This window comes from Calypte anna, chromosome 8, assembly GCF_003957555.1.
Source record: "Calypte anna isolate BGI_N300 chromosome 8, bCalAnn1_v1.p, whole genome shotgun sequence".
NCBI classification, from domain to species: Eukaryota; Metazoa; Chordata; class Aves; order Apodiformes; family Trochilidae; genus Calypte; species Calypte anna.
In genome coordinates, this window is record NC_044254.1 from 27,693,661 (window position 1) to 27,719,271 (window position 25,611).

Below are 25,611 nucleotides of genomic sequence, written 5' to 3' on the forward strand. Positions count from 1 at the left end.
CCTTAGCTGGTCATCAGCCTGATCAGGGGAATGTAGCTGAAAGCAATGCAATCTCTGCCATACCTAAACTAGATAATGGGTCCAGAAAACTGTGCAGTCAACACTCCTTCCCTTCTGTGAACAGATCATTTGAGTTCAAAGACTCAAAGAATAGATATGGACAGAGCAAATGCTTTGAAAATATCCTGCTTGGAGACTATCTGATGGCTGATGTTCTAGAGACATCTCACTGACACCAGTGAAAACACTTGCTTTGAAAATTCCAACAGAGGCAGTGATTTCCATGCTGCAGTTAACTGCAGACTACCCTGTGTGACACTGGGCTTTGTCTTAAGATGTCAGATTTAGAATACTGAGCCTTTCTGCAGTGTCTTCTCTTCTCAGCTTTTGTTTAGTGTTGCAGGTTTGCTGTATGGTTCTGTCAGAATGTTCCCTTTCCTCAGTTCAGCCTCTTGTAATATGAGCATGAAACTGAAGCTCTGCAGCCAGAGAGCTTTCTAATGAAAAGTGTGATGTGTGCTGGGTATTAGAGACTCTATGGTCTAAGATGGCATAGATAAAATGGTATTTCTAAGTATCTTCTCCCTTAACATCAACAAATCCCTCAGTCAGGCAAAATTCATCAGTAGGCCTCTTAATAAGGCTTTTCCCCTCCATTTCCCTTTTCATTCAACCTCTCATGAATCAGTAGTTCTTCATCTCAGTTCCCTGTTGCAGCTCCAGCTGCAGGTAGATTTTAGATGAGGCAAATTTCATTAGGGAGAAAGTAACTCTCTTCTCATGTAATCATTCTGGAAGCAAAAGGAGAAGCATTAGGTGCTGCTTTTCTCCCAGTGTCAGGTGGGAATCACAGTTCATGCTGAGTATGCTGTTTAGAACTGTGGGTGAAGGCCTGGTGTCCTCTCAGTGTTCACTCTGTCCTTGGGAGTTTGTCTCAGTAAGTAAGCCTGGAATAAACACCAATAAGGTTCTCAGGATTTACCCATTTAGTTATTCAAATGTTTAGGATAGGTTTAAAGTGGTCTGGGATATATAATGTAAATCTGCTTCCAGTAAGTCAGGGATATTGCAGAATAAGACTTATTTTACCTGTAAGTATGATACTATTGTTGCTAGTGGTCTTTCAGTAATAGAGAAGGAATATTTTCCTAATGGTGAAAAATGAAAATAAATCTCTAATTATGCAATAAATAAATAAGAGGCTCTGAGGTACATGGGATGTACATCCAGAGTAGATTAATAAAGCAAGAGCTTATGTGAAAAGATCTTGTTTTCTCTTAGTACTTCCCATTGATTGCAGTAAGAACTGAAGGTTTTGAAGAATAATTTTCCCCCATAATGATAAGTTAAGGAATAATACCTGTATGTAAAAAAGCCCTTGAGTTTCCTGTTCAAATGCCACATCTGAGATTCTTTTCCCACCCTTGCCTTGAATTTCTGTCACACCAGCTCCTAAGATCCAGGTTCTTTAGAACTGTCAACATCTGATACAACAAGTTGACTGGACTGGGGTTATCAAGGCTTGAGCTACTCATGCAGTCTGTGCATGAGAGATAACTATGAAAATACTTCTCAAGAGAAGAAAAGGATCTTACAATACAGCCTCCAGGAAGGTGTATGAGACAGGATAGTTCTTATCTTCCTACAAGTCACAATTCTGCCATCAGCTCTTTGGGACAAATGTTAGAAGCCTCTTATGGAGACCCTGCACTGGCCCAGCATGCCACACTGCTGTTTGCTAGCCACAGGGACAAGGACTGGCCTGCCTTGGGCTACACAGTAGCCTGCGAGGCTTGGGTGGTTTTTCTTAAGTATCATTTGGAAGTGGAGTTGTTTTTTCATCTGGTGAGGTGCAGCACCACCAGAATTAGTAGCACAGCTGTTACATGTGCACAGTTCCTAACTTTTCAGGTTGGGATGAAGTCTCACTAGTGGCCTAAAATAGGAGAGTGCTGCAACTGTTATCTGAGGTTTATTTCTTTAGGAACCAGAGTCAAAGGGCTGTGATCTTAGGGGATAATTCCAAGACACTTAAAAAACTCCAGTTTTCTTGTAAAATATTTACACTGATCCACAAGTAAGCATTATAGTAAATTTCTTTTCTAATGCACAAATTTAGCTTTTTATTGTGTGCTAATGTTCATGAAAAATGTGTCTTGTTTGCCATCTCAGTCATTTTTGAAGACTTTGTCTCTTGTGTTGGTTGGAATTAAAAACAGAAATTGGCTTCTACCTCATCTCACTGGAGGCTGGGAGGACATTCCAGGGAAGAATTATTGTATGTTTGTGCCATTCCTATGCTCTTTCCTAAGCCATCTGATACAGGACACTGTTAACAACAGGTTAGTAGGCTATATGGATCTTTGGTTTGACTTTTTGACTTCGTATTTTTTTTTTAAAACATTAGGACGAGTTAGTTAATGTTGTGATGAGCTTTCAGAAATTTAATTTACCAGAGCATCAAATTGTAGTGCTATAAAGTGCATACTTAAAATGGCCTGCAGTTAGTTGTCTGCACTGGAATATTTATAATCCTCACATAAACTGGCATTTTGTGACAGTCAGTATCTATCATTGGAAGAAAAGTAAAAATAAATGGGTGATATAAATTGTTTTAGCTCATTTAAGGCCCTATATCCCCAGTGAGCTATTGTTAATTGTTATGAGAGGCAGAGAAGTAACTGCTGTGAGTCATGGGGCAGCATTGCTTTAGAAGGATACATAATAGGGTTTCAGCAGAGGACACAAGTAGAAGCTATAACTGTGTAACCAGACAACCTTTCAGTCCATTTATCAAAACGCTTTTAGTTCCCATTTCAAGGAAGGCGACACAGTAAATATGAGGGGGGAAAAAAAAGAAAAAAAGTTAATCTGTATATCTGTATCCAGACATTTCACTAAATAAAACAATAAAATAAATCAATGCAGAACTGCTTGGGCTTAAGTGCTTAGCAAAAAGCTTCTGAATCCATCACAAATGTGGGCTTTTTTGTTTGGGGTTTTTTTTTTTTTCTGTTTTAGATCTTGAAAACAGTTTACCAGATTAAAGGTCCAATTTATGTGAGAAACCTTGACCTTTGGAAATAAGAAGAAAAGAATGATATGCAATGGGGTACTGTTGTATACTTTCCCAAGCTGAAATAGAAAATATACTTAGTGTTAATGGACAGTGATAAAAAGCAGAGGTAAACATATGGACATTCAAGCTTGAAACAGTCAAAATTCATCATTAGAGGTTTTGTTTCAAAGCTGAGCATTTGGTCAGGGTCCCTGATAAGACATTTAGAGCTCTTGCATCTCGGATTTAGGCGTATGGGAATGGTGAACATTGAATGAGACTGGAATGATTACCATTAAATTCATTCTTATTTAATTTCCTCCAGAGCTGAAACTCTCAAGTTGTCTCAGGCTTAGTTCCAAGTTTGCTTCCTGGAATAAACACAGGAGATTAACCTCACACACAAGGAATAAAAACTTACAAAGGTGCAAATTTTCTTCTGAGGACACTAGTATTGTTTTTACTGTGTCTGGGGTGAGCAACCCCAGAGACAGTTCCTAGAGGTGGATGCTGTGCTTAGACTTCCCTCTGCTCTCCTTGTGATCTCCTGCAAACCTCTCTCATAGACTCAGAAATACCTGACTGTTAATCTGAAACTCCTCTCTAGACCCTCCTGGCCTCTCATACTTCAGTGGTCAGGAGACTGCTGACAGACACTGCCAGCTCTCTGTGGATTTCATAGAAGGCTGAGAAGTTTTTCAAGTCCAGAGCAATGATTTTTGTATTTCCCTTCTCTAATTGTTTGGCTCACTAAGTGGCTACAGGTAGCATGGCAGGGTGATTACTGAATACTCCTGATAGAGAAACCAATAAACCAAAGCTCCTCTTGGGCTTTTAAGTGGTAAACTTCCAACCACTCAAACCCTGTTACTCCCATCTTTTGCAAACAGCAGGCAAATACCAGCAAACAATTGAAATGTGACTTGAAGAACAGAGCATTCAGATGTGGCCCTCTCAGCTTCTGTGGCCAGAGCACTCCTGGGTGGAGATAAGGAGAGGTGGCTGAGAGATGCATCACATCTCCTAACACTTCCTTGCACCTTGCATCATCTGCTTTTAAGCAGTGGGTCATGGAACATGTGTTTGGGATATCTCTTACCCTCCTCACTACTCCTTTATTATGGCATAGAGAGAGATAATGAGAATAAAGGTGGTAGGATGACTCTTAAACCTTTATCAAAAAGTACGTGGAGGACTGAGCTCCATATGTACAGCTGGGAGAAGATGTCTTTAATGGGAAGGAGCTCCTAGGACATGGCTGGTAGCCTTGGGAGAGTGTGGTAGCTAACTATCCTACACTGTTTGTACAAAAACCACTCTGATTTTGTTATGTCCTTGTGAGGAGAAAAATTATTAGAAAGTTGTAATGCAGCCCTAAATTCAGTGAGCCATACTCAGATTAATTACAGTTGAGTTTTCTTGCCCTGATGAGGTAGGCAACATGTACTGAAAATAAAACATACACTCACCCTATTTGATTTAATCATGCTTTGAATTTTCTTCTCTTTCTATGTTTGTCTCTGTCACTCATTTTACTAATATTTCCCTGTATTTTCCTGCATGAAGAGGAGATTTATAAAAATACATTTTTTGGCAGAGAAGGGATATTTTATTATAATTTCACTACTTTAAAATATATTACAGTAAGGAAAACAAAATGAAGATCATTTTCCTTCTGATATAATTTACTTTTATTCATGTTTTTGTTTTCTGCTTTTGAATTTGGTGTCTGAGGAAGTCAAAAGCTTCCAGCAGGAGAGATAGGTACTAGTCTTGTACAGTATTTTCCCTGAGAAAAATGGCAAGATTTGATAATATGAAAAATATTATTCTGTTAAAAACAAAACACATTTGTCTGGCTTTGGTTCATATCTGAAGGCTGATACTATTCCAGGCTTCTTTCATAAGGCTATGATTTAAAAAAAAAGAAAAAAAAAAGAATTTTAAACTGCTTTGTATATGATCAAGTAATAAGAGCACAGTCTGATGAAGAAATTAGCTGTGTAATCTATAGTGTGTATTTGCACTATGTCAGCAGCTTTGCAGTAGCACTCCTGGCCCTGGTTTCCTGTGGAATGTGCAAGGTCTCTGGGATCTGTCACACGATACACCACAGGAAGATGATGAGTTGAGGTGGTTTTGCTGGGCAACTGACCTCCTGGTTTTGGCCAGAATAATTTATTCATGTGGCTGTACCCTAAGATGCACTAATACTGTACACACCATTGGCTGAAAACTGATGCAACCTACTGAAAAAAAGGACCCACAGCCAGCTTTGATGAAGAGGCTGGACCTGGCTGCTGTCTAACAAGTGGCTGCCATATAGAGGGGTCTGTTGCTCTGTTAAGGAGTACAAGGAGTTAGTGAAGCCCTGTAGCATCCTTTGTCAGCAGGTTTTCTCAGAAATGTAACTTCAAACTGGCTTCTGGTGGCTGACCTCCAGACAAGCTGCTTATACAAGCACAGCCTGTGACCTCTTGCATTCCCTACTCTTGGCAAGAGCTTGGTCTATTGCATTCTAAAAGGTAAAAGAAAATACAGCTGAGTAAAACAGGGTTGGTTTTTTTGGTTTTTTTGAGGGTTTTTTTGTTTGGTTTTTTTGTTGTTGTTTTTTGGTTTTTTTGATTGTAGTCAGTTTTAAGCAACATTTTAATTGATGTGTTAAACTGTTGGAAGAACAGAGATCCTCTGGTTAATGGGGGAAACTTTCAAACACTGTCTTATAGTTTTGGCTCATGGATTGGTTTTATAGCAGGAAACATTTTAGTATGTGGTCATCCCCCTGAGTGAGGAGCACATCTAGTGAAGTCTTGTCCAGTTTTCAGTTTTTGAAGTGTGCCCAAGGAGTTAGTGTGATGTCCTTAGAAACAAGGTGCTGACTGCAGAAGCTGTCTTTGAGAACTCTCTTGTTGCCTACTTTTAGGGAATTAAGTACATGAACATGGAGAAGGAGGCATATTCCTTCTTCTTCTGTCTCCAAGTATCTACTGTCCCTCATTTGAAGAGGTGTCTTTGATTGTGCAGATATTTGCTAGCATTCCTCATCATTATACACACTAAAAAACTAGGGCCAACCTACTTCTTGATGTTAGGTGCCCAATTCTACATTTGGATACATAAGCAGCTGGCTTTCACCTGAAAAATTTTCAGAGATGAGGCAATCAGGTTGCCCTGAGAGTGTGGTTTCTTTACTGGGTATAAATCACATTCGTTGTTTTGTCTGCAGTTTGTAGACCAGTAAATGTTTTATGGAAAATTTAGAAAATTAGAAGTAGTTATGCATGCGTGGCATTTACATTTTGCTGCCTTTCTTGTAAGGGTTACTATTTGGAATAATATCTAACAGACATCCCTGAGAATTCATCTGTGTCTCCTGCTTTTAGACTGTACTGAAAGTTTTGTCTGGAAAATAACTAGAAGCAGGGAATGAGCTGCAATACTGGCCTAAATCTTCCTCAGAAATTTGAGATCCCAGCCTGCACTTTGATGCACACTCTCTGTATGTTTCTAATTCTGGTAATTTTTTATTTGAGTGTGTTACTGTGGTTGTGATTGGTTTGTGTCATACAAGCTGGTGTATTACCAAATACAGAATAAGCAGCAAAATCAAAAAGGTGTTGTGGGTATCGTGCACTTGGAACCTTGCTGAGCTGCTGGACTGCAATGTGCTGGACCTGTGCTCTTGATGTTACCTGCAGTATCTTACAGTACAAAAATATTGCCAGATTACTCTGAACATTTTTGTTGCTTTTGCACAGCCTTGGTAGATGTAGTTGAACAGTTTTGTTTCTGTTTGATTGATTCTGTTAATTCATCTCAGGGTTTGGTACATCTGTGACATGGCTTGGCAAAAACACGATGGAATTGATGTTCAGCAAGACATTTATGAAAGTGAGTTCATCGCATCAGCCAGAATTCTTCAATTGCATGTAAACAGATCACCAGAATCATCTGTGGGGGGATGTGTTCAGGCACAATCCTGCATCCAATTGCTGTATGATTCTGTTGCTCAAGCAAGGTCCATGCTTCTGGTGGGATAAAGTTAGCTCAGTGCAAAAATTTCTGTGGCCTTGTCTTAATATCATTGCAGGGCAGCTCTGTCCCTGTGGATGGCCCAAGGATGCCAACCTGTCACATGGAAAAGGAGCTATGTGACTTGCCACCACAAGCTATGCAGCTGCATAGCAAACCGATGATGGCCAGGGGACATAAGCTTAAAATATAATAGAATAAATTACTGGTGGTATATGACCTGTAGGAATTGGAATATTAATGAATTTTAATTTCCTTTGTCTCCTGAAGTACATTTCTTGGGTTCCAAGCCCTTATTTTTCTTAAATTATTTGAGATCAGGCTAAAGCTTCAATGCTGTTATGTGTTTAATGTGTAATAACTGCTAATAATATACTTTAAGAAGTTGACTGTACTCCCTATAGTCTTTCCCTAGAGAATTCCCTCTAATGTTATGGGAAGCTTAGTTTTAAACCCCACTAGTTCTTGAGAAACAGTGCCAGGATGGCAATTTTTAGGGTAGGCATCAGTTCACTGTATAAACAATTGTATGACCCAACTTCACCCACTTAATATATATGCCACCAGAAAGTGCTGTTATTAAATCATGCGTTCAGTAGCTATTACTGTGACCTAAGTTTGAACCAGAAACCTAGAAACGAAACATTCTTGGGTTTCCCTTTGAATTCTCTCCTTTTTTTTTTATGAATCTCTTTCATTCTTTGTCAGGGAGTTGTGGTCGGATAGCTATATAAGACCCATCTGTCAGCGGAAGCAAAATGATACAGTTTTCTTAAGACAGGATTTTATGCATCAGTGTAAAACCCCCTGTATCAAATGAATGTCAGTATTCTCAATCCACAGGCAGTCAGAAAGGTTTGAAAGTTAAAAGTCAGCAGAGAAGTTAATGAAAGTATTTGACTTGTCGTTGATCAAAGTCCAGAACTGTAAAGAGCTTTTATTAGTTGGTGACTGACACGGTGCTTTTCCTTGTTTCTTTCCCTCCTCTCCGTTAATATCTTAGATCTTTTTTCATACCTGCCTTAGCCTGACAAAAGCAGCTGTTACTCTGAATTTCTGGCTCTGGAAGCTGATAAGTGAGGTGATTTTTAAACAAATTATCTGACCTAGCTTCTCATTAGCAAATGATTACTCCAAAAATGTTGTGACAGTGGAATGAAGGCTTAATTTTGCTTTCATGTAAGGGAATGCAAGTCAAGAATTGTGCTGCTGAAATTTGATTTGCTCTCTCTTTTGTATACTGCAGGTAAATAGGGTGTCTGAGAGTGATACTAGAATTCTTTCAGATATCTGAGGCCCAATATTGGGAAGCAGAAAGGAAAATGGGGAAAAAAGAATGTATAGCAGTGAACCCCATGAATATAAAGATATACTTTTCAGATATTAGCCAAATTCTCCAGTACTGTTATTGGAAAGCAATTGTCTAAGTCCCCACCATCAACAGATGGTATCAACTAAGAAAGAAAATTCTGCTGAAACTTATGCTTCCATAAAATTACTCTCATCAGTGAGGCCTGGTTTATTTTATCTTATCTCTGATTGCTGTAACATTTATATAAAACTGAGGTGGAAACACAAGTGTGTACTGGATGGTTATGGCTATTCTAGATGGGCTGTGAGTTAACCTGCAAGTGGTAAACAGTGCTTTTTTTTTACATAGACTTTTACATTAGAGGTGGATTTTTTCTTGCTTGTTGTTGTTTTAAAGGGAGAGGCAAGTGGGAAGGGCTAATCTAAATTAAATCCATTACAGGTCTCATATTAGTGCCATTTAACAGATCTTTTGGTCATTTAGCTTAGTTCTATTTAGCATTATAATTTTGAAATACAGTTTTCCTTTCCCTGAGCTGCCAGATGTGCTGCTGATACCTTCTGATCTTAGATAGTTTGACATTGATTTTCCTAGCACACGCCAGGGTTGAAATCTGGTCTGTAATTCATCCAAATGATCTATTCATAACAAAAAGTGCCTTCTGGCACTTGCACCACAGCTGAATATTGTTAAATTGAATTCATCATTTCATTTGTTTCTGATTGCTCTATAATGTTTACATATCTTACATATTAGTATGATCTTTTATAAGGCACACACTGAGGTTAAATCCTCCCAAATAGAACTTTTTTTGCCTTTTTCTCCCTTTCAGAACATGTTAAAATCTTTTTCCCATTAAATGAGCAGGAATTTTGGAACTGCTTAATGCTCATCTCATCTGAAATGGTGAACTGAGCAAGTAGGAATGGTGTGTTGTGGGGACATACAAAGGTGACACTTTTCCTGCACAAAATTATTCTTCCCCATCCACAGGTGAGGTGGGATTGCTTGTCCAAGTATCAGACTACTGTAAGGAATCATTGCCAAGAATGAGGGCTGTAGTCTCCATGTGAACATTTTCCACTAAAATATTCCTTTAGATGCTGCTTGTGACTCAAACTGTGTATAGCTTCCAGTTCTTCTCCTGTCTTCAAATTCCAGCTGCAATAATTGTTGTGCAGAGATCATTCTCATGTGTAACACAGGATATCCTCTTTGTGTTTCAATTTCACTGTGTGTGAAGAACAACAAACGTGAATGTGCCTCCCAATAGGAGTGTGTCACAGGAGGAATTTAAGCTAAATAGAAGGCAGAAAATCTGAGGCTTGCTTTGAATCCATATTTTAACTTTCAAAGAAGGATGACATCTCTTATTTGCTTTAAAAATAAAAATCAATTGCCCATAAATCTAAAACAGATGTTGTTTTTCCACTAAAAAGATTAAGGATTTTCTTAAGCTCATTAAAAGAAAAAAAAATAATGAAACCACATTGATCCTCCTATATCATCTGAAGGCAATAGCTATGAAAAGGACATGGTATTAGTGTAACAAAAATAGCTCCGGGTCTGGCAAATCCTGCTTATCTTCTGGGTTCTGTGGCAAACTTTGCACTATTTGCACTCCAACCTTACCCTTGTGTGTAGTCATGTGTTTTAGTGGGGCTGGGTGGTATGTATACTCAAAGAGAATTTAGATTTTTTATTACAAAAATACAAAATGCCAGCTGTGGCGTGGCTTGAAAAACTTAAGCATTGGCCAAATTATTTCAAGGAGGGGAAATGGAAACCATTTGCTATTTCTTATGCATATATCTGGGGAAGAATGTTCACCCTGTGGATTCTCAAAGGTCGGGTGTCTGTTTTGGGGAGGATGTTATTTCTCAATTTTCTCACCTTCCACATGCATCAAAATCCAGAGTTTGCAAAATGTGAATATAAGTGAAAAGAGGAAATAGGGAATCTCATAATGCCATATGTGACACCAGTCAAGCCCATCTTGACAGCCAATGTTCTTCAGTTAAAAGTCTCCACAGAAGAAAAAAATTCTAACCTGTGCTCAGCAGTGTGGTGCTACACAGCTCTCTCTTGCTCTGTTTATGTGTTGAAAGTTTGCTAGAATGTGTACAGACAGTACCTCAGTAGGAAGATGATAGGAAAGTCTCAGTGTAATTTGAGAAGAGCCAGCAGAGAAATACCCTGTCCTGGCAAATTCCTGCAGATGTCCAAAATGCTAGTCCAGAAGTACTGGCTTCAGGGAGAGTTCATGTTTCTAATCAATCTAAACCTTTTTAGTGTGTTATAGGACAATTTGGTAAGTTGTGGACTAAAGACACAAGAAAGATTTTTCTAGTGTTTTTTTTGTTTGTTTTGTTTAACTACATTGTCCTCCTCAATGTTCAGAAATTACTGTGACTTCACAAAGCATCATGGTACCTATCCTTAGACTTTGGTTTCTTCAGACTACATAGCAGTTGGATTATAAGCTTGATGCACCTGGTGTAGCTGGATTCTTCCTTCAGAAATCACAGTAGAGTACAGAATTCTCCAAAGCTGATTGAATTGAAAATATTTTCACATTAGGCTTGAAAAACCCAGGCTCTTTCTGCCCTAAATGTTCCCTCCCCCCTGTAGAAAGACACGTGTTGTCCACAGCCATAGGGTGGGACTGAGAGAAGGATGCTTGGGTTCTTGGCATACTTCCATCACTGGTTCAGAGCAGACACTAACCAGGAATTTTGACCTTTTGCTGTGTTCTCAGTAAAGTTGGTGATGTGGAATTAGTCTAAAAATCATCTTATTTTAGGATTTGCTTTCTGTTGCACTTCATTTTGTTATTGAAATCGGGGGGAAAAAAGGCTTACTCCACAGAGGTGTTGAAAACTCAAAGCTGTATTAATTTGTAGTTTTAAAAGAAAACAAAACAAAACCAAATGGCTTTGCAATGTTTTTGACGTAGCCTCGTCCACTTGGAGTCATAAATGCCTTTTTAAATTTGGTGCAGCTATTCTTGCCCTTTAATGGCTTTAGCCAGCCAAAATCTTACGCAGACACCCAGCCACATGTGCACACATACATCTTGAGTGGAAGTCAGAGCACTGAAGCTGATAGGGGACAACTGAGAAAGCTTCTTGTGTTTGTTAGATGTGTTCCTAAGAGAAATCAGATTGCTTGAAGCTGTAGTGATGTCTTTTGAGAAACCAGTTTTTGTTGTTTTGTTTCCTTGCTTAACTTCATGACAAGAATCAGCTGTAATGCAAGTTTATGGCTTGTGCAGACTATTGTTTGTGCAGAACCCTCCCTGCTGCTGTATTTACTAAACATGTGTGATGCACAACTGCCAGTAAACTGCATCTTGGAGCATATTCCCTAGTTGCTAGCATAAACTGCCTTAAAAGTTTGGCCTGTTTAAATATAGGGAGAATGTGAATCAAGTTTAACAGGAACAGACCTGAATTGTAAATTACTCCTTCTCAAAACTATTTTGATGTGAATATGGGTGCTACTGGAATCGATAGCAAACCTCAAGCATTCTTTACTAGGTATAGATTTTGGTAATGAGGAGGTAGATCTAAAGAGAAAAAAGCATCATTCCATTGACTAGGACTTTATTTTTTGCTGTTCCAGCATTGCAAGCATTGCCTTACATGCTACACTTGATAGTGTACCTCCTTATGCCTTCTTTCTGGACCAGAAAGGAAGTCTAGAAAGTCTATCAAGTCTATTGATAGTGGAAGAGCTTTACAAGAGGAAGGAAAATGCCCTGCACCCTTAAAAAGTAGTAATTTGCATCTTCTGAAGCAGAGAAAGGAAATGAACCAGTGTCTCCCACATCCTGAGTGGTCTAACCACTGAAATATTGCACAGGAGCAGGGCAGCACTGTATGTGTGGGTGGTACATTTGTATGCAAGTGGTAGACTACAGTTCTCTTCAGTTTCTGGAAGGTGGTGCTTAAATATCTGCCTCGATGAATGGGTTTACTGATGTGAAGGAAGGAGTGGCATGTCTACAGCTAAACTTAAATAAGAGGCAGAATTTAATGTTTATGCAGGCAAATGTTTCCTGTTTATTAACACAAATCCCTTTTTGCCCAACCCAGGTTTGCAGCTTCTGCTTGAGGGTCTTAACTCCCCTGACAGTGCTTTGAAAGCACTGGAGTTTGGGGTTCCACTGCAAGCCTCAGGAGCTGATAGCAGATCTCGGGGACCTCACTGTCCTCTGTCATCAGGATTTCCTCATAATTCTAAATCTGAAAACATACAGGACAAGTGCTCCATGAACACTGGTTGCTGATTACATTGGCTGTATTTTCTGATGACAGTAAAGCAGAGTGTTGTATCCAACTCTCCATTTCTGTTGCTTTTCCAGGTCAGTGAAACGCCCATTTTTGTGCCTGGTGTTTGGGGACCTTATTTCTCTGCAATGATTCCTGGATTGTGGTTGAATGAGGGAGGTCAAAGTGCTACAGGAAGACTGGTAAGTGTTTGGAGACACAGAGTCCACGATGGGAAGACTGCCATAACTGCTGTCATTTGGGGCAGCATCACTGTCAGTTCAGCCAAAACACCTCCTTAGGATCATAGGAGATAGCATGCTGCTGAAAGCAGTAAACAATTAGTTGATTGTTGTGTCATTTACAAATTGTTCATGTGTAGGCTGCTAGGAGATTATATATGAGGCAGAGCATGGCATGTCTTCCATTTATGATGATGGTGATGATTGTTGTTATTCTTTTACAGGCAAATAGGCTTTCAGTCTTTAGCAGGAGGCTGAGATAGACTTTGAGATAAAGAAAATGATACATATTGTGTTATATAGAATAACTGAAATAATGTAATTAATTTAAATAATTTAATTAATTTATGGCATAAATGAAAGATGTGTTGTGTGGAGATAATAGTAATATATTCACATGTTATCCTGCCTAAATAGATACTCCATAAATTGTCACCTCAGTTCTTTCCTTGAGTGCAGAGAGTCAAACTACATTAATGTGTTGATTAAAATTAAAACAAGGCTGGATTCTCTAAAAATGAATTTTCTGGCTACAGAAAGGCCATCAGAACTAAAACTCTGATTTTAAATGTAAAGAAAAGCTGTGTGTATAAACCACTATTCAAGCTTGAGTCCAGAAGTGTCAGCAAGACCTTAGTGGATGCTTACCCCTGGAATCTTCTAAAGCTCCCCGTGTGCCTTCCTGCTCAATCCATAGAAATACTGTCCTTAGGGTGGAGGTGCTGAGCTCCTCTTGAGGAACTCCAGGAGGTGGCCTAGTTCAGTGGGTACCCTCTGGAAGCTCTCAAAACCTACAGGTGGGTTTGGTATTTCACAGATTGCAGGTGTAGTTCCTTTGTTACTCAGACCTAGCATCATCCACCTTTTAACAGCCTGGTGGTCCAGCTGTGTGTCCAGAGAGCAGGAGATTTGGGCATCACTGCATTTATGGATTCTGTAGTAGAGTCCCTGAAGGAGGAACAGAAATGATGCTGGATCAGGAAGCCCACACACACCCTAAGTGGTGAGTGCTGTTCACTCCTGTGCTCACTTCCTTGGCCCCATGAATCTGACATTCCTCTGTATGTGTATGTCCCATCTCCAGCCCATGCTCAGCCTCATGGCTAAAGCACTGAGTGTGCAAATATTGTGTGTGCAAATTTTCCAGGTCAAAGACAGAGCTAGAACTAAAGGAGAATGGCAAATCTTGTGCATTTCTTTGTACCAACACTCTTGAGAGGAGTAGTGTCTGCGCTTAATCCAAAGCAGGTGAAGAAACTTCACCAAGCTCTAAAGAGGATACAGCAAATCAGTTTCTGTTGGCTGGCTCAAGGGGGTTCCACACTTAAAATGTACCATGAGAGTTGGGGCATTTCAGAAAAATGATTTAAAATCCTTTCCATTCTAGTACCAGAGAACAAGTTGTTCCTGAGTCATTAAAAAAATTGCTTGAAAAAAATACACAGTCTTGTTAGGACCTATAGCAAAAGTCAGCTCTAAATAGTGTTAGGTGTACTAGAGAAGATGTCTTATTAAAAAACTCTTAGAATATCTAATGTGGTTTTCTTGGGTTTTATGTACAGAAAACACATTGGGAGCCATAGGGGAAACAGGTTGTGTGCTCACTAGTGTGGAGGATAAGTTGCATTCATTATCTTTGTAACTTTAAAGCTGTTTTCTCTTTTAACTTTCTCAGTGTTCATGCTTTCTGAAAATGAAAAATTAGGCATGTTTTGGGATTCTTTTCATTGTTTGATCTGTGCCCAAAGGTGAATTTTTAAAATGAAATTTGAACAGTCTGTTCAACTTCTTAAAAGTAAATCTGATACATCTTCCATTTCAAATCTCTAATTAATTTTTTATTGATACAGCTGCAGAAAAAAGTCTGGTGGATTTTAAGAACTGCGTCAGATATAGTCTAAATGGAGAATTAAGAACTTGGCTTGTTTGGAAAAACCCTTATTTGTCTATTAGATGGGCTTTTGTACTGGATTTTCAAAATTCATAGGAAGATATTGCACAACAGAGACAAAGGATGGCATGACATCATTAGAAAATAAAGAATAGCAGAAAAGGGTTTCAAAATGCAACCCTCACATGGCCACATCATGAATTAAGGGCATTGAAATGGACAGCTTCATGATTGTTTGCCTGAAGTATTTTCATAGAACATAAGCATATATCATACTTATTTGTAGATTTATTTCTGAATTCACAAGCTCCTCCTCTGTTCTAAAGAGATTGTTCATCATTGCACAATTCAGGCCTGAGTTTTGTTGCTAATGCACTCGTGTTTGAGTTTTGGTTTTGATGCAAATCTCAGAAAGAACAGGAGCAGGTTCTTTTCCTTGCTATGTTCAGATATGTTTGCTTCACTACATATTTCTTTACACTGCTTAAGGACTAGACTGATGCTGCTGAAAGTTAAAAACCTGATGTGGTTTGCTGCCATTAGGTATTGCAAAATTTATTCAGTGCTCTTGGGTAGCTCTAGTTTTGCCTCTTTAGGTTTTACTGTCAGGTGTGATGGGATATTATCAAGAGACCACAAAATCTGATGAATTATTGTCTTTAAAGTCCACATTATTCTACCTGATACTTTGTTTTGTGAATTATGGTAGCCACTGTGAAGTGAAAGGACCAGATGATTTATGCTTTTAGTATAGACAGAGCCCATATTGATCTTTTTTTATAACAATAATTGCTTGCCAGGCTATACATTTTGTTTCCTGCAACGAACATATGGAGCATCAACCAGGATGACAGCACACCTTGAGTTCCATGAGAACACTGTGAGATAGAGAGGTGTGAGGATTTGGGCCAAGAAGATGCTCCTGGTAGAATTCCAGTGAGGGAATGCAGGCAAGAGAATGGGAGAGACTAGAGGATGTGGACTCAGGTAGTATTGAACAGGAACAAAGTCATCTTTTAAGCTTGCTCTTCTAACTGTGTGCTCAGCATTTTGTCCTGTTTTGGTGCAATGTTGGTTTTTTGTGTTTTGTTTATTTGTTTGGGTTTTTTCTTAATGGATTTAAAGGCAAATCCTGAAGCCTGTAATGTCAGTGTGAGGTTTGACATTGGCTTCACTAGGACTTAACACCTCATGAGTAGTTTAGAAGCTCTTGTCTCTTCAAAGTTATGACAGTGCATTACCTTTTTCTAGGACTAAATTTTTAAGATGAAATAGTTAATAAAATGTTGCTTTCCTCTTTTTCAGATAGATCACGTGGTCCGAGGCCATGTTGCCTTCCCAGAATTACAGTCAAAAGCTGCAGCCAGGTCACTGTTCTTATTTCTTTATCACATAACTGCCTTAGAACTGATGATACCCTGCTGTATCCTTATCCTGAAATGGAAATTAACAGTCTGATAGTGAGTTGGAAGTATTCCTAAAGTCTTGTCAGGTGATGGCCAAAGGTGAAAGCTTCAAACTCCATGCAGATACTTTTGGCTTATCTAAGTTGTGATATTCATTTTCTGCTCTTCAACTTCTTTTCTGTCCAGCCCAGGTTATTTCTTGACACCATAGCATCAGCCCTGCTCAGCTGACATTTTATGCCTTTGGCTGATGATGTGTCTTAATTTGTAGGTGAAACTATTAAGCTCCAAGGAGGAGGTATAGCTTAATTAGGAATGCATTATTCTGTATTTTTGGAACAGTCATCTAAAGGAAGGCATAGCCACTGAAAGAATAACTCCTGCATGGCAGTGCAGATAGAACAGAGAAAACCAGGATGAATTTTCACACAAAACTTAAGGTGTAGGAGTGAATTGGAGGTAAATGCAGGATTCTATGAGCAGGAGGCTGCGTGTGAGGTGGAATTTTAGTTTGGTCTGCTTTAGAAGTGGATGAAGACAGTCCAGACACTGTCAGATCTGGACTTTCTCAAGCTATTTTGACTTGGATTCCTTTTGAGATGGTTCACATCACTTCCAGAGAGATCTAGCTGAACAGTTAGGCAAAGTGGATGAAAATTTTGTTCTCTTTTAATTTCTTTTTCATCCTCGTGTTAAAGAAAAAAAACAACAAACTTGGCATTTTATCTCCAATTTATCATTCTGGTCAAACAGGCAAAGGTCAGTCCAGATGCATTGAGTGCATGCAGTTATACAGTTATTTTCAGCCATCCCTGGGGGAATGAAGTTACCTGATTTCTCTGGATGACCCTTCCATGCTTTGTAGAGCCCAGTGTCTAACTTGTTTGTTAAGAACTTGACCAGGATTCCCAGAAATGTATTGGACTGCATTCAGTATGAAATAGATTCATGCTTCCTAGAATTCTTTTTGTTGTTCTTTTAAAAAAGGAAATCAGGCAATAAATGCATCTGTGTATGTTTGGATCTGGGCTTATTTTCAAAATGTTGGCTTTCAGGCCATTTTTCTGGTGCCCCCATACGAAGCAGAAACATAAAACACACAATTAGTTTGTTCTTTTTGGGTTTTGTATTGGAAAAATGATTATACAATGGCCAACTTGTCCATACTAGGTCTGATAGTGAACTGACTGACTCCAGCTAATTTCACAAAAAGCTTGGATTGTGATGTGAATAGGACACTAAATACAGAAAATCTGGAAGGGAACTCCGTGTTATCTGGGTGTATAGTGTTATAACTTTGCATTTGAGCCTCCTGCTGTTAGTAAACTGGAGGCTAGTGTTGATAAAAAAGGTTACAATGTTTTATTAAAAGGATGATAATGTTTTGTTATTTTGGTATTTTTATGATGAAATATTTTTATGATTTTACAGATATTACTCTCCTAATGAAATGTTTGGGTAGCCATAAATTTAGTAAATAAGTCTCTTATTAATTCCTAAATTAAATACTTAATAAGAACATATTTTCTTGTTTAGGGGGTTGATGATAAGCTGTTTGTCTGGATATCTCAGCAGAATATTTCTGAGAATCTGGTTATTTTGTTTTGTATATTTTCTTTTTGGGTGAAGGAATTTTTATCCATTCATCCATTGCAATATCTCATGAAAAGAAAACAAACTGACAATTTTGTCATTCCCTGTGCAGTTACCTTTACTTCCCTTGCTGGGTGCAACAGGGGGAGAGTTAGGTGGGTTTTGTAGTGACAGAAAGCACATGCATGGCTGGATCATTAAAAAACATCTGAGGTCAGAAATCCCTGCCTCTTACTGCTCCTGCCTGTCACCAAAACCTGTCTGTCCTTCCTCCCAGCCTCCCAACACTGCTCGTCAGTAGGGATGGCAATGGCAAAGTGCCTGCTGAGCAGCTGATCCTGGAAGCTTCCCTGTGCAGACTTCTGTTCCTTTACTTATCCAGAAGCAAGAGTTTTCAAGCTGCATTTATCACCATTTCAGGGATTTGTGGTAACTTGTTAGGGTGCAAGTGGCTTAGACAGACTTGCCAGAGACCAGCTCCTGCTGACCACTTGTGCTGAAGTCCAGTCTTTTGCAGCACTCCTGGTGCTATTCCTATGTTTTCTTCTCCCTTCTATTACTGGAAGAGGAGAGGGTTGAATTACATGAGGATTTTCTGAACAGCTGTATATTTAGAATTTGGTCTTACTAATTGGTGTACTCTGAGCAACAAACCTTGGGGTTTTTCATGCAGGGCAGGAAGCTGCAGAAGTTGCTGTGTATGTGGCACTTTGGGTTTTCAGTCTCTATATGGTGTAGGTCTGAGATCTGGCCATCACCAATACCTAAAATCCTATATAGTGTAGGCTAGAGTTGGAAATAAAAACCTGAAAAAATATGATAATTTATGCTTTAAAACTGTTTCCTGGAATCACAGTTTCTAATCTTGTGGAGGTAAAAAGCATGTAACTGTTTGACAGCAAAGATTATATACCCTTTTGTGCTTTGTGAAGTGCTACATTTTAGGATGGAATTTCCCTTCCTTCAGTTCTCTATGCCATTTTCCCCATCTAAAGAGATGGCTCCTGAAAAAAAAGTGGTAAAGTGACACACACATTGTCTACCAGCAATTTTGGGATCTTCTGAGCAGACCATAATAATATTTAACAGTTGTCTGTAGCCCCAGATGCTTTAGAACCTTTTAGTTTTAGAAATCTAAAAGCTTTAGATTTTTTTTTCTGAAAGATACCTGCTGGCATCTTCCAGGATTCCTGAATGATTAAATCCAACCTTTTATTGCTTTCTGAAGTTAAGTCTCTAATAAGAACATAACCCTGGGCAAACTGGCAACAGAGTTCCTTTTTAATAGCAATAGCTTGTGCTCAAGTCAGATCCAGCTCCTACTGTTGCCTTCTGATAAAACTGAATAGGAAAAGCTCCAGAGAGCTGATGGTGTGATGCCATGTGTACTGGTGTACAGGTACAAACTCCATGGCAGAAACTGCAACTGGCAAGTATTTAAAGGGTTTTGCCAGTCATTCACTGCAAATGTAGTGCCCAGCACCCATATCTATATGTAGAAAAAAAAAAATATGGGGAACACCTCTGTAATTTCAAGGTTATGGGGATCTTAAGCATATTTGGCTGAGCTTCAGCCCCTTTTGTACAGTCCTTGTGTTCTGTCAGAGCTGCACCAGTGGCCAATCCTTGCAAGAGTAATTAAGCAGGATGAAGAACAGATAAAAACTGGGATGTTTGGGAGGTCTGTGGCTGAGTGCAGCTTTCCTTTCTTTTCCTTCCCAGCAGTCAAGCCATGATTTAGCCTGGAAATAAAAAGACTTTGTCCTTAGCATGTACTGCTTATAGCACAGTCTTTAGGGATGTAGAAAACAGGGGCACTTTTACAACAAGGGGGAAAAAATGAATGTGACCTCAAAATTAGCGTAATTTAGGTCCAGGAAGACACATAAAGTACATTTTAAAGAACGTGAATAATGATGTGAATTAGTTATTTTAATATCTTCCAAGTGTACTTCACTTTGAATGATATCCTCTGATAGCATACACATGGTAAGGTATAATTGAAAAAACATGCAGCTGTATGGTTGAATGCAAAGTATAAATATACAGCTGCTAGCAGGTCAGAAGTCAAACTAGTAAAGCATATGCCAAATTCCCTTAGGGATCTCATTAGTGCATGATTGAATATACATGTAGAGGCTAAATGAATATCACTGTTTGGGTCTACAGTGGATGAGACAATGACTAATCAATTGTAATTAGGGTTAGATGCTATTATTGACCCACATGTCTAGAATTAAAAGCCCCACTTGGAGTTTCTGAGGAACTGAAAAAATTATATGAATTTGTTGATGATAGGAGGAGCATTTGAAAAAATATTCTGAGCATAATTGCAACATTTTTTAAATGGAATGTCACTGGAGTCATTGCAAGCCAAAGCACTGAAGAATTCATTGTTAGTCCTAAGATTACTCTTGGTCCAGGAAAAAATCTGTTGGATAGTGTGGATCTGGGTGTAGTATCTGAACATAGATACAATCATATTTAGGCCCATGTTCAGCTCCTCCCTAAAATAGCAGCCACTTACTTTCTCTCCTCCACCCTTTCTGCTGCATTTTCATCATAACACACTGAAATAATTATGATTTAAAAAAAGAAAGCTGTAAGTTTATCAACAGCTGAATTCTGTTGATAAATCAGAGAAATTTTTAAACATGTACAAAGGAATTTGGTTTTTCTTTCTGTCTGGAATCCTTCTTATTGCCCTTGCTCAGCTTTCTTTTCTGTAGCTTTCTCTTCCACGTTGTCAGCACCTTTCTGTTAGAGACAAGCATCATCAGCCCCCAAAATATCAAACAGTTCTGGCTCATCTAGGGACTGATGGAGTCAATGTACAAACTCAAGATCTTGAACTGCCATTATTGCTCCTTTTCCTGTGAAATGGAGGAATTCAGGTGGCAGGGACATCCAGACAGACACCCCCAGCAATGCCATGGCCTTGGCAAGCATTGTCTTTTGCCTTTCTCTCCCTTTGGGTGAAATTTGGGATTTGGCATTCTTTGATGGGGCTTCTGCATTTGATGGTAGTACAAATGTTTTATGTTTGATGAATAACCTCCCCCACTCTTTTTCCAACTTGTTTTTATTCTAGTGCTCACAGTATATATACATACTTGAACAGTCACCTGGATCTGATTAAGAAATCTTTGCCTGTGGGTTTCCTCACTGTTGATTTTCATGTTTGGCCAGATTTCCATGGTAACAGATCTCCCTTAACAGATCTGACACTAAAGGGCATGGTAAGTAACAGCCTGTCTTTGCAAAAAGGTCAATACAGGGTAAAAAAGAAAAAAAAAAAAAAAGCAAACAACAAAACTTCAATTTTGAGCATGCTCCTCCTTAGCTATGTAAACCATCCCATGGGATTTGGGTTTCTTGCTGCATTTTGAAGTGTGCTGATGTTTCTGTAGAAACCCAGAGCTGATTGTAGTTGAGGTATCACTGCAGCCATGCTTATTTTCTAAAAATCTGAGGAGTGCTGTGTGTGTCCCACTATCCCATTTCAAGCACTGACTGGCAGCACATGCTGTTGTTAACTCACCTGGCTACCAAATTTTGCATCTGTTGCAGTGAATTTCAACACGAATTTGGGTATGGCTATCTGGGAAAGGAATGAAATATTATGAGGAGAGATTGCTTGTTTTATACACATACACGTTCAGTAAATGTGCTCTACTAGAGTTGCTGGGTAGCAAATTTCAGTAGGAATTGAAAAGCTCCTTTGGCTGTTGTTAAAAATGCTCTTAATGTTGGAAATGTTTAACCATGCTTCTTCATACTTCTTTGTTCAAAAGTTAACCTGATCTCATTCTGTCTTGTGGTTTTAAATTTGCTACTTCTGGAACTTGAAGGGATTGAAAAAAAGAAATTTTCAGAGCATTACAGTGTGGGAGCAGAAAGAGCAGCACCAGAGAACCTCTGCTGGGGAGATTTTCATCCCATCTTTAAATGTTTGGGTATTTCTCTTTACTGACCTTCATGGTGGTAAATTCATTAGGTTACAAGCCAGGATGTTACTTTGCAGCTCTGTAACAAGAATATCAGAATGCTGTAATTTAATGATATCAAAATATCTGCAGAAGAACCCAACAACAAAACCCATTGAAAAATTTGCTTCAAAATAGTGTATCCTCCTCCAAAGGAGCAGCTCAAGCTACTCCCCAGCACCCAAATCTGCATTATTCAAGGCTGAAATGGGAGAGGGTGGATGTAAGCACTGCAACACATTTTAAACCACAAATGAGAGAAACATCAAGAAAAAAAATCAATGTCTTTTATATTATTGGGTCCTAACAATATATATGTATTATTTTATGAAGGAATTACATGCTGCAGCAGAATCAAAAATTCCTTGCTAAGACAGCTGTATGCAAATATTGGTAATAACACATTTTTTTGCCACAATTATGGCTGCATTCAGGTCTTGCCTGTCCTGATATTAATCCAGAGTAACTACAGTGCAGTATTGATTTATATCAGAGTAAAGGAGGTTAAGATATAGCCTTTAATTATTAATTCTGCTTAAGTGTTAGGGTGCTTGGAAGGGAGGGGGAGAAATGCTTTTAAAAAGTTATTTTTATGTAATAGCATTTTCATATTATTACATTAAATACATTCACGAGCAGTATCTGAGTCATGACATAAAACTGTCAGAGTTAATCTATCTCTAATCCCATACAACATCTTGTTTGTTCTTTATTTCTTTGCAAGGGCAAGAACAATTTATGTGGTTTTTCCCCAGATCAGGAATAACATGTTTAACATAACATTATGTGTACAGCTCACAAAAGCAGGGCTTAGAATTAGTACTTAAAACTTGTTACAACAAGAAACCATAGAAAATAATAGTGCTGTACTTTGGCTGGATTTATACCTTTTTTTTTTTTTTTTGATCCTTGCACAGGTTGTTGGACTGACATTATCTCGGGGTCTGGATGAACTTGCCCTTATCTACTTGGCCACGATTCAAGCCATTGCTGTAAGCCATTTTAAGTGCATAAAAGAATAAATTAATTGTCTCATGTTCTGTGGCAGAGTGATCACTGCCTTCTGCTAAACAGATTTCTAATAATAGATGAATTCACTTAATGGACTTCTTAAAGGAGCAAGATGCTGTTTACCTACACTGGTGACTGCTCCCTACTGTAGGGTAACAGACAGGCTGTGGAGAAAAGGTTCCCCTAAAAAGTGCTCTCCTTATGGCAGTTCTGTACATGGAGATTTTGCCTCTAGTGCAGACGTGAGGCTGATGCTATATGGGGCAGTGTTAACAGCAGGGGCTGTCCAGAGGGAAGCTGAGAGAGTGGGAGATAAACAAAAACCTTTGGCAATTGTATGAAAGAACTTGCACTCCCCTAAAATACCTCAGCTCCAGATTGCTCCTAAATCCATGGATTTCTCCTGCTTGCCTGTGAAATGACTCAGAACTCTGTACTGCAGCAAGGCTGAGTGGGTCAGTTCATAACACCACAGACCCAACAGACCAGATCTCATTTCTGCCTTGGTTTCCCTGCTGCAGGGGAAGAAGTTGCCTCGTGTAGCTGTGTTTCTCTAAAAGCAGGCAGAGGGGCTGCCTTTATGAAATGTCCTCAATGTTTGCTAACATGCAGAGTTGGGTGATTTTACTGGAATGGTTTTGTTCCTTCCCTAATTTTCATCGGAACCTGGAATTTCCAGTTCACAAGAAGTTCTGTTTTGAAGTGAAAACCTGAGTCAAAGAATTGGTTTGGAGACCCTGGTGCAGGGTATAATCCAATGGGGCATACTCTCCTTGAGTATTTGGTGACCAAAATCTGCATTCCTTTGACATCTTTTTTTTAGTTTGGCTTTTTAATTTTTTAAAAATAAGTTTATTGAACTTGAAGGGTTTTTGCAAAATATTAACAGTTTGATGAACTGGGGAGTTTTCCTGACCAAGCTCTGTTCAGTTGGAAAACTTCCAAACTCCTCTACTGGTTAAACAACAACTTTGCTAGGCTGGGTCAGCCATCTGGGATATAGAGGGTGGGCGGCTGCTGCTGTAAATTTACTGTGAATTATACATCTTATGTGTCAACCCTCCCACTTCAGCAAATAACAAGAACTTAACCCCAGCCTGGAATTCATTGTTGTGAGTTTTGATCCTTTTTAAGATGAATGTAGCTTGGTTATACCTGATGCTTTGGTATAATCCCACCATTTAAATAAGAATGTCTAGGAGAGTTTAAATAATGCTAGCAACTGATACTGCCCCCTGAAAGAAACTTTGCAGTATGGAACAGGTGCTCCCTTATTATATCCTGCTAACGAAGTGGAAATGTTCTCTGCTGGAAATCCTGGGAAAGTCACCTATTATCTCATTATATGACACAACTCCAAATTTTATTATAAGATACAACTAAATTCAGCATCTGCATATCTTTTCAGTACCTAAAATTGCACTGATCATGAGCTTCACTAGAAAGGCCCATGCAATAGTTTTCATTGCAAGTTAATACAAATTTGCTTTTTCTTAGAAACTGTTGAAAGAGTGACTAGAAAGAAGACAGTCTAGACTTGGATTTGACTTGATATATTTACTGACTGCTAATGCAATACCTAGGAAATTTATTTTTTTCCCATACTCCATCATTCCCAATTTTAGCTTCCCTTTTGTTGAAGGAAACAGTTCTTGTTTAGGACAGCCCCAGTCCTGTGCCATTTGCTGTCTTCAATGGATGCAAGATAGACTTTAAACCTAAGTAAGAATCTTGTAAAAAGTGTGGGCCTACCCACAGAATGTTAATCTCTGGTTTTCTTTTCAGCGGGAGAGGCTTTTTTTCTTTTTATATAAAATTTGCATTTGAAGCCCCTCAATTTGCATTTTCACCAATCCAGGATTAAATTAGTTCCCCCCCACCCACAGTGAAATAAGTCTGGTTTTAATTTAAATTGCTATGTGAATACAATTTTCCAGGCAGGTAAACACAAAATCATTTTCACAGCATGTTCTTTCTCAGGGTCTTTGACATGTGTATGTTGTGAGAGAAGTTGTTAATAAATTTGAATTTCAGAAGTAGGGAAAGAGAATATCCTTTTAAATATTCATTGCAAAACGCGATGCAACAGTTAGACCCATGAGAACATGATCAGAGATATAATTGTGGCCATCAAGCCCTTTCTGAGGAGACAGACTCTTTTTAGAGCAGCTTATTTTTCCATAATTAAAACTGTGGCTGTGTGATTTGGAAATCAGCCCTCTGTGTCAATAGGGAAGCGATGGATTTAGTCAGCTGGTGTTGCGGCTCCTGAAGTTCCTCATAACCGCTTGCCCGAGAAGCCAAAATACATTTGAAGGCCTACCCAGGATGGTGCCAGTCATTCATAGTGAATGTCTCCAGTCTGATGAAACTCAGCTAGCTTCAATTTTCAGTAGCTTTTACTTGAAGAGGTGTTTATTGCAGGCTGCAGACATCTTAATGAACTTGTAGCGCAGCATAAAGAGGACTTCAGTGACGGTTCGTGAAAACTTTGATCAGGTTGTGTTTTAAAGACAAATTGGCCTAGCAAGAGTCTGTTTGGGTGAGATTTTTGGCTTGAATTTGGAATTTTGTCAAGTCTGAGCTTCAAAATTAACTTCCAAGGTATAATAAAGAGCTGGGAATTATTTCTGAACAAATGTTTTGTCAAAGAAATGGAAAATGTGCTTGCAAGAGGAAAGTGGGAAAAGGTTGAGCTTCAGAGAGTAGTTGGAGGCAAGCAAAGCAAACAAAAAGAGAAAAGATTTTTTTTTTAATGGCAAAGCATTTGCTTTCATCATTCACAGAGCTGTTCTAATTTGAGTTTCTT

General features: G+C 38.8%; 1 protein-coding gene across 13 annotated transcripts in view; it reads left to right on the top strand.

Moving 5' to 3' along the window:
• The window catches only part of FGGY (FGGY carbohydrate kinase domain containing), a 298,819-nt gene that overhangs the window by 241,643 nt on the left and 31,565 nt on the right, over positions 1-25,611 (top strand). For all 13 annotated transcript variants that reach the window (XM_030455591.1, XM_030455592.1, XM_030455587.1 and 10 more), the window contains 4 exons: positions 12,769-12,876; positions 16,112-16,173; positions 20,897-21,044; positions 22,709-22,783. In XM_030455591.1, coding sequence (XP_030311451.1) covers positions 12,769-12,876; positions 16,112-16,173; positions 20,897-21,044; positions 22,709-22,783 — 393 coding nt within the window. The remainder of the gene's footprint in view (positions 1-12,768; positions 12,877-16,111; positions 16,174-20,896; positions 21,045-22,708; positions 22,784-25,611) is intronic.